This window comes from Zeus faber (assembly GCF_960531495.2).
Source record: "Zeus faber genome assembly, chromosome: 6".
Classification (NCBI taxonomy): Eukaryota; Metazoa; Chordata; class Actinopteri; order Zeiformes; family Zeidae; genus Zeus; species Zeus faber.
In genome coordinates, this window is record NC_137201.1 from 17,084,878 (window position 1) to 17,094,943 (window position 10,066).

The 10,066-nt window shown below is 45.1% G+C and overlaps 1 protein-coding gene across 1 annotated transcript in view; it reads right to left on the reverse strand.

Annotated features, from left to right (window-relative positions):
• The window catches only part of itpr2 (inositol 1,4,5-trisphosphate receptor, type 2), a gene marked incomplete at its 5' end in the record, with an annotated part of 59,623 nt that extends 51,771 nt beyond the window's left edge, over positions 1-7,852 (reverse strand). The window contains 5 exons of the mRNA XM_080002812.1: positions 38-196; positions 658-744; positions 873-991; positions 1,217-1,287; positions 7,674-7,852. Of these exons, the coding sequence (XP_079858938.1) occupies positions 38-196; positions 658-744; positions 873-991; positions 1,217-1,287; positions 7,674-7,852 (615 nt within the window). The remainder of the gene's footprint in view (positions 1-37; positions 197-657; positions 745-872; positions 992-1,216; positions 1,288-7,673) is intronic.
• Between the last annotated feature and the right edge of the window lie 2,214 nt (positions 7,853-10,066).

Consider the following 10,066-nt stretch of genomic DNA (forward strand, 5'->3'; position numbering starts at 1 on the left):
ATCCAGGGCTGGGGGGGGGGGGGGGGGGTTTACGTACATTGTCTCCTTCGCTGCGGAGCTTCCAGAAAGGCTGGATGTAGAACCAGGAGCCCTCGTTCCCGGCCGGGTCCAGGGAAACCCGCATGGCGTTCTTCTCCAGTAAGGCGGGAAGACGCTTGTTCACCGTCAGATACTTATTACTCTTAATGTGCCGCAGCTGAGAGACGAGGACAAGCAGGACAACATGCCTTCAAAATAATATAACAAAATAAAACCGCCTGGGTGTAAAGTACGAAAATATGCAAGATTAAATTTAAAACCAAACATGCACAGTGGATAAAATAACCTTTTAAGACCAGAAAGATTTGCCTCTTAATAACTTTGGGTGCCGATGAATTTCAGCGTCGCCTTGCCCAGAGAAAACGCTCGTTTACTCCTATGCTCCACATTAACATGAAGCATCTGAATACTGACAAAGTTGTGTGTATCAAAAAGGTTGTTAATCACATTCTTAATCTCCCATCACTAAAAAATATTGCAAAAATGTGAATGTGATAGCCATCGTTTCTGTGTTGGCAAAGGTGACATAACCTTGGTAAAGAAATAAAAACATAAAGCAGGCACAGGCTCAAAACAAACACACGCCACGAGTTGTTTATGTAAAACAATTGGTTGTACCTGTATGACACTGCTGTATTTGACCACCTCTCCCAGGAGCTTCTTATTTTCGGAATCATTTTGCTTCTGCTCCAGTTCCGCTGCATGCTGGGTAATAAATCAGTTTTTACAAATCATTCTCACGAGGCAAAAAGTAAGCGCAAGCACGTAATGACAGACATCTGCTTGAGGTGCTTGGCTGTACGACGCCTCTCCTTGTGAGAAGACTGTGCTACCTGCAGCTTCTTGAACAGATCTCCCTGCGTGTTGTTGTGTCCTTGTTTTCCCTGCTTTGCCTTCCAAAACTGCTTTTGGGCGGAGTACCTGTTCATGGGACACACCTTGAAGAGGCAGTCTGGGGGGGAAAAAAAAAAGGCCATTTCTGCATTACTTTCATAGTGTTCGTGTGATTAAACGGTGTTTCTACCCCCAATCAGACTGTTGACACGTTAAAGGAAAAACAAGCCGCCGCGTTAGAACAACACAGGGCACTAATAGCCTCGTCAGCCTTGGATTTTTTTTTAAAGAAATGTTGTGTTTGTAAAACCTTGAACAGTGCAACTACCATTAGCCCTCTCACCTCTAAACTTTTTGGGCGGATTGGCTAAGTCTCCAGCATCTGGCTGGACCACACAGCGGTCATCAACAAGCCTGCGGAGATGAATAAATAAGTAAATAAATAAACAAATAAACAGATAAATAAGTAAGTAAAAACACCCTTCATATGACGATTGGACGACACTTCCATATTTGTTAATCGTCTTTCAATGGCATCATATCATGTATCACATTCTTACAGTCTACGGATTGAGTTAATAATGTAAGAACAGAACAATTCTTAAAAAGTCTCAGGGTATGACTATTTGAGGGAGTTTTATTTTAGAGGCGTCCTTACATTACCCTCTGGATTCAATGGATTTTTAATTTATAAGCAGATCCATACTCCCACTATACTATGTAAAGTTCTCTCATAATGTTAGTAATAATAGTATAGTAATAATAGTAATAATAATAATAATAATAAGCATCATATCACCCATTCCTATTGACATTCATATTGCTTGGGAGTGATATAAAAGCTTGCAAGCTTAACCTTAAAGGAGCTCTGTGTAAGGTTCTCCAGTGTTGTGCTTCTAGCTGGGTAAACTGAGTAAACAACCTTAAATTGTAATAAATCATCAATCCAGACCCTTAGATTTACCTTGATGAGAGAATAAGAATTTTATCAGTTGTGATTTTCCTCAGCATATGGAAGATAAATTGAGAAATGTATTGCAATTTAAGGTTGTTTACTCACCGTGTGAACACCTACAGTAAATAGCTCTCCTGTCACTGAGACTCTGTATGTGCATAAGTAAATGCTTACTGTGAAAATCAATATGTGAATGGTAAAAGTAGTCTAATTTTCCTATTTGCATTACTGAGAGAAATGCAAATCAAAACTGGAAACAAAACCGTGGGCTCGGGCTGGCAAGAGCGGCATGCTTTTCGTGGCCCATGCAACTTCCTCTACGCTGAGCAGAAGAGCAAGTCGAGCGCAGACGTGGCGACGGCGCCACCGCTGTGCAGGGCCCAGCAACTCAAATGATGCTCTGAGGCAAAAACAAAGATGGCACCATTAATGACTAGATTCCATCTGATATAGACATATCATTTGAACGCACTACAGCACTTTCATACACAGTATGTAGGCATTTTATCCTGACATACAGTGGGGCAAAAAAGTATTTAGTCAACCACCAATTGTGCAAGTTCTCCCACTTAAAAAGATGAGAGAGGCCTGTCATTTTCATCATAGGTACACTTCGACTATGAGAGACAGAATGGGAGGAAAGAATCCAGGAAATCACATTGTAGGATTTTTAATGAATTAATTGCTAAATTCCTCGGTAAAAAAGTATTTGGTCACCTACAAACAAGCAAGATTTCTGGCTTTCACAGACCTGTAACTTTTTCTTTAAGAGGCTCCTCTGTCCTCCACTCGTTACCTGTATTAATGACACCTGTTTGAACTCGTTATCAGTATAAAAGACACCTGTCCACAACCTCAAACAGTCACACTCCAAACTCCACTATGGCCAAGACCACAGAGCTGTCAAAGGACACCAGAAACAAAATTGTAGCCCTGCACCAGGCTGGGAAGACTGACTCTGCAATAGGTAAGCAGCTTGTTGTGAAGAAATCAACTGTGGGAGCAATTATTAGAAAATGGAAGACATACAAGACCACTGATAAACTCCCTCGATCTGGGGCTCCACGCAAGATCTCACCCCGTGGGTTCAAAATTATCACAAGAACGGTGAGCAAACATCCCAGAACCACACGGGGCGACCTAGTGAATGACCTGCAGAGAGCTGGGACCAAAGTAACAAAGGCTACCATCAGTAACACACTACGCTGCCAGGGACTCAAATCCTGCAGTGCCAGACGTGTCCCCCTGCTTAAGCCAGTACATGTCCAGGCCCATCTGAAGTTTACTAGAGAGCATTTGGATGATTTAGAAGAGGATTGGGAGAATGTCATATGGTCAGATGAAACCAAAATAGAACTTTTTGGTGAAAACTCAACTTGTCGTGTTTGGAGGGGAAAGAAAGCTGAGTTGCATCCAAAGAACACCATACCTACTGTGAAGCATGGGGGTGGAAACATCATGCTTTGGGGCTGTTTTTCTGCAAAGGGACCAGGACGACTGATCCGTGTAAAGGAAAGAATGAATGGGGCCATGTATCGTGAGATTTTGAGTGAAAACCTCCTTCCATCAGCAAGGGCATTGAAGATGAAACGTGGCTGGGTCTTTCAGCATGACAATGATCCCAAACACACCGCCCGGGCAACAAAGGAGTGGCTTCGTAAGAAGCATTTCAAGGTCCTGGAGTGGCCTAGCCAGTCTCCAGATCTCAACCCCATAGAAAATCTTTGGAGGGAGTTGAAAGTCCGTGTTGCCTAGCGACAGCCCCAAAACATCACTGCTCTAGAGGAGATCTGCATGGAGGAATGGGACAAAATACCAGCAACAGTGTGTGAAAACCTTGTGAAGACTTACAGAAAACGTTTGACCTCCGTCATTGCAAACAAAGGGTAAATAAAGTATTGAGATGAACTTTTGTTATTGACCAAATACTTATTTTCCATCATAATTTGCAAATAAATTCTTAAAAAATCAGACAATGTGATTTTCTGGATTTTTTTTTCCTCATTTTGCCTCTCATAGTTGAGGTATACCTATGATGAAAATAACAGGCCTCTCTCATCTTTTTAAGTGGGAGAACTTGCACAATTGGTGGCTGACTAAATACTTTTTTGCCCCACTGTAATTTCATATCCCCCACTGTCTTCTGTCTGTGTGTGTCACAACATGTGATGTGTATGTTTTATTTGTCATCATTGTACTATGGATTGTGTGACACATACAGTATATGTGTGTCATTGCATTAGAGAAACTCCGTGTAACTTTTTTAAACTTGAAATAACAGCTTCAAAATCATTTTGATGGTACACTGACTTGTAATATGGAGAATGGCACCTCTTTCATTCCCACCCGCCCACCTGTTCTTGCACTATGTAACTTCTGCGTTCGGGTTGGAAACCACGGGAAAAGTGCGTTTCGCTTTACCGCACTACGTCACTTCCTTGACGTTTGGCTCAGGTAATTAGGTTTTTTTGCCAGGTAAAATTATGATTAAAAATACAAATTAAAAATAAATAAACTAATAAAAACTAAAATAAATCAATAAATAAATAAAACGGTAAATTTTAAATAGTAATAATGCTCATACAAAAGGTAGCCGCTCCACCTCCGGGGGGGTGTGCCAGTGGGCAAGCAGTGCGCCGGCACCTGCACGCCGGCCTTCACACGCCTGCCCTTACTTTCATTGCACCTGGGGGTTTGTTTCACCCTCTGACTCGTGTGTGCGAGCCAATACGCCGTGGACTGAGTGCTCGCTGAAGCGGCGAGGTCCGTGCAAGGGACGCTGCAACCTAGGCGTACATTATATTTGTGTTTGTAACACAAACTATTTTCAGACACCGGACCGAGTTTTGCGACACTCAAGTTAAAGTGCAATTGCGCTTGGAAACTGTAGGGGCGCCAAATCCCAAATACCAAAAGTTACATAGTGCCGCTTGAATACCTGCCGTGGGACTGCAGACGAAAATTAGCTGAATAGCTAAATAATAAATAAGCTTTAACATTTTGAGATAAGCATGAGACCAAGTTTCTATTGCAAGACTTTAATGTCTGCATTTTTGCTCCGTCTGGGAGGCGGTCCCTTCAGCTTTGTTATGTAGATGAACTAAGATGGCACCTTGGGCAGTTTACTTACGGATGGTGGTTGCATAAGTATTAGTAAACCCAGTAGAGCAAGGAGTTAAGTGGGAGGTACACTTAAAGACATGGCGAGATATTCCTATAGCGCTGGGTGCATAGTGAGCTGTAGTCCTTATCAGAGTATAACAATGAAGCTCCAGGAGGGGTTTTGGGGACTTTTGGAATGGGACGCCGAGTGCAACTGCCGCTACAGGAAAGCGTATTTGTTTCTGTGAAGAGCTGATTACAAGGCACTCAAGATAGGTTGCCAATCATCTAGTTCATGAACACCATTTTGGACATGCCCCCTATGGTTTGGCCACCAGAACAGCTCTTTCAGCAACAGGAATTGTGGGGCTGCAGGAGGTCGATGACATTACAAGTCACACATTAAAACGCAGGTACATCGCACACACCTAAGTCACAAATACCAGATAAGACTTTCTATTTGTAGAGTCGGTACAAATAAACACACAGAGATAATTTAGGCGTTTGTGGCAGTCATGTGACAGCTATTGCTCAAGTCATACCTCCAAAGTAATTATTGGACAGATCCAAATGTAAATACATTGACGTTCATGTTAAAATATGCACTTTATAATTTATTCCGAAAAGCCTTATTTGGTTTCCATCTTATTTTAGGAATGACTTACAGCCATGGAGCTCGGTGAACCCTTCCCTGATTCTACTTTTGTACTTCTACAGTACATTTAGTATTCACCAAAGAGAAAGCTGAGGTACACAGGCATATCCATTCATTCAGTTCACAATGAAAGGCATGATGCAGAACACAATTCATCCAATTCAGAAACCAACAGAGCCGTTTCCTATTTGTGTCAAGCCACTTGCTTAGTCACAAGCCACTCACTGTCATTTATTAATTTCAGAAACAATAGAGCTCAATAGGAAGTACTAATGAGAGTTGGATTTACAGGAAGGCTAACAGGAAGACGGGTATAAATCATTTTAGATCATAAATTGATAACGTCACATTCCCACACCGCTTCGCTCAAAGAAACGAGGTGTTTGAATGACACTTGACAACCAGGGCACGTGCAAGAGCTGCAACTGGGTTAAACATGAACTAAGGGCGATTAATGTGTTGAGCTAGACACGGACAAGGACATGGTTAATGTGTGTGTGTGTGTGTGACCGTGTGCCGCAAATAAAGCTAAACAAAAGTTCAATTTGTGACCTCAGAAAGTTCTAAATATAGCACAGTATCTGGTGTAAAAGGGTGGCAACCCAAGGAAAAAGGAAGAATTTGCCCGTCTGCACCAAATAAACAGATGTCTGTTGCTGCGTGGTTCATCCTGTTGATGGCATAGGGAATCTGCAATGACACGCTTGATATAATACATATCATCCTTTCTACTTTTATGAAACTTAAATGACTTTAACAACCATACACATAGCCTTTGAAATGAATGACTTTGTTTTAAACATTGAGACCTCCCTCAGGTGCATGGAACTGTTCTTTTTATTTTTTAAATAATGTAAGAATAAAGACGATGGGCACACGTTTATTTGACCTAACTGGCCTGTGGGACAAACAACGCAGAAAGACGACTTTGCATGTTCAGCCGTAAAGGTGTGGGAGGAACTCACAGATTTTAAATTACCCTAAGTAAACACGGGCAGGGAGAGGTAATGTAAAGCAGAGGTTACGCTGTGCTAACAGACGCTCTCGTCGAGCGAGGTACGGCCCCGGCTCCTTTGGCGTGGGATATCTCTGCTCCCTCCGAGCTCCGGTGCAGCACAGCCCCGCTTGCCTGATAAAGAGCTCGGCGCTCCTGTCAAACTGCATCAGTTAATGAATCACCGATAAGAACTTCACACATTCACCGCACAACAACGGGGCCCTGAGCCCTCGCCGCTATGCGGTCTGCATGTTAAAAAAACCCAAGGCCTCCCGAGAGAAAACATTGGGATTTGCATAGACGCTGTCCAGCTACTTTATGGGGGAATGTTCCGGAGGAATAAAGTTGCCTAAAGCGGCTGTCGTGTCCCGTTTGCTTCAAGTATATTATACGGTTAAATAATCCTTTGCCTTAAATATTTGAGGAGGGGGGAAGCAAAGCATTGTTGTTTTGCACGTAGCTGTGCGGTCGAATAGTGATTCATTACAGAAAAGCCAGAGAAGGCATGAGGAACAGAAAGGCAAAGCAGTGGGTGGGGCGCGCACACATCTAACCCCTGGTGCAGGTAGTTGCTCTACGGGTCTGGAGGCCTGAGGGAACCGGGCACCACCCATGGAACTCGCCCTGGGCTTTACGGGGAAGCTCGTTGGTATAATTGGTATTACTATCCGGGGATTTCTGTATGACTAGGAGCAGGTATTTGACAGAAAGTCAACTCGCAACGAACCCGTGGCCCCATCAAGCAACGTCTCCAAAACAAAGGTCACGCTGACTCGTTAAAAGGTGGCGTGTACGTTTGAATCTCTCGTGGGAGCTGACTGAGATGGCATGGAGCTTTTGGTGTACTCGTACCATCTCGGGTTGGACCCGATACGACCGAATGTTCACACGCACCTCAAGATACGGGCTATAGACACCGGGAGAGGGGCGCTTGGCAGACAACAGATTGTGACGGTAAAGCGCACGACCCGGGGGCGCCGAGTCCCCGAACGTGCGTCCACAAGACGTACGGCGGACCACGACGCCCGCCCACACCCGATACAGCGTGTGCATTCCTGCGGTGTTTGCCATAAAAGCGTTAAATGTCAAACCATCCGCCGGGCCTCGGGGTTCGGACGCCGCGGGTGGAGGTAAGAGACGCGGCGCTCGACCCGAACGAGTCCGAGCCCGGGACGTACCCCAGCGTGCTGATGAAGCCGTTGACCGAGCCCTCCGCGCACAGGGACACGATGTCTCCGATGTGGAGGAAGCTGGACCTGTGCTCCGACATGTCGAACTTGATGTGGGCGCTTCACGCGGTCGGTGGACGGTCGCGTTTCCCCGGGCAGCCCGCGCGTGGCAGCGCGTCCATAACTTCAAACACCTCCCATTCTTCAAAGTGGAGGAAAAGAAGAAGAAAAACTTTAACAAAAAACGGCACAAAAACAACGCCGCACCTCAACTAGTCGCTAGAGGGGAAAACAAAACAAAAAACTAAGTGCAGAAATGTTATTATTATTTGGTTGTTTTTTTTGGGGCTAAAACGCGCAGTTTTGCGCTTCTTTCTCCTTCTTCCTGTATGTCAGATTGCGGCTCTTCTCACATCTGGTGGGAGGAGACTTGTGCTGTCATGGCTGTGATCCGATTCCCTTCCTTCGCCACCAAGCTCTCTCAACGTTCAGAGAGTTGAGAACGTCGACTCGAACTTCTCTTCTTTTCTTTTTATTTTTCTGTTTTGTTTTGTTTTTTTCCAGTAGCATTGCGTTGCCGGGTTTTAAACTCACTCGTCCCTCGGGGCCGGGAGGGGGTTGAAGTAAGGAGATGTGCGCGGTTAAAGGAAGGAGATGTGCGCGGTTAAAGGAAGGAGATGTGCGGGGTTAAAGGAGATGTGCGGGGTTAAAGGAAGGAGAGGTGCGGGGTTAAAGGAGATGTACGGGGTTAAAGGAAGGAGATGTACGGGGTTAAAGGAAGGAGATGTGTGGGGTTAAAGGAAGGAGAAGTGCGGGGTTAAAGGAAGGAGAAGTGCGGGGTTAAAGGAGAGGTGCGGGGTTAAAGAAAGGAGATGTGCGGGGTTAAGGAAGGAGAAGTGCGGGGTTAAATGAAGGAGATGGGCGGGGTTAAAGGAAGGAGAAGTGCGGGGTTAAAGGAAGGAGAGGTCCGGGGTTAAAGGAAGGAGAGGTCCGGGGTTAAAGGAAGGAGATGTGCGGGGTTAAGGAAGGAGAAGTGCGGGGTTAAAGGAAGGAGAAGTGCGGGGTTAAAGGAAGGAGAAGTGCGGGGTTAAAGGAAGGAGAAGTGCGGGGTTAAATGAAGGAGATGGGCGGGGTTAAAGGAAGGAGAAGTGCGGGGTTAAAGGAAGGAGAAGTGCGGGGTTAAAGGAAGGAGAAGTGCGGGGTTAAAGGAAGGAGATGGGCGGGGTTAAAGGAAGGAGAAGTGCGGGGTTAAAGGAAGGAGAGGTGCGGGGTTAAAGGAGAGGTCCGGGGTTAAAGGAAGGAGATGTGCGGGGTTAAAGGAAGGAGATGTGCGGGGTGAAAGGAAGGAGATGTGCGGGGTTAAAGGAAGGAGATGTGCGGTGTTAAAGGAAGGAGAAGGGCTGGGATAAAGGAAGGAGATGTGCGGGGTTAAAGGAAGGGGATGTGCGGGGTGAAAGGAAGGAGATGTGCGGGGTGAAAGGAAGGAGAGGTGCGGGGTTAAAGGGGAAGTGCGGGGTTAAAGGAAGGAGAAGTGCGGGGTTAAAGGAAGGAGAAGTGCGGGATTAAAGGGGAAGTGCGTGGTTAAAGGGGAAGTGCGGGGTTAAAGGAAGGAGAAGTGCGGGGTTAAAGGAAGGAGATGTGCGGGGTGAAAGGAAGGAGATGTGCGGGGTGAAAGGAAGGAGAAATAAGTGTAAATAAATAAACTATTGTCATTGCTCATAACTGTTTATGTTTTATTCCTTAACATTTGTATTCAACACAATTACCCCAGAGGACAGCGACTAAATTGGATAACGAAGACTTCGAAAGCGCCATCTGGCGACAAAAACTACACCCTTAGAATATTAGAGGGGGCAGTGGAGGAGAGAGAGAAGGCGAGAGGGGGGAGAGAGGGAGTGAGGAGGAGAGGGGGGTGGGAGAGAGGAGGAGAACGAGGGAGGGTGGAGGGAGAGAGAGAGGGACAACACACCTGAATATCCACCAGCATTAATAGGACATTTGGGTTATTTGTATGGTCTTCCGAGCTGAACAGTTAAACCCCTTGCAGTCCAACCATCATAAATGTAAGTATATAAAGTAGTCCTGTAAGTATGTCAAGTAAAGGTACTGTGGTGTTGGATGGTCGCGCACTTCAAACGTCAGAGAATTCACCATGGACTAAAACCTAAACCTGCATCACCATCTTGTGTTCAACTGCGTACATAGCGGCAGGTAAATCGAACCCAACATGCTCTGGCGAGTCATTCTGACACACACTATAATAATAATAATAATACTAATAATAATAATAATAATAATAATAATAATAATAATAG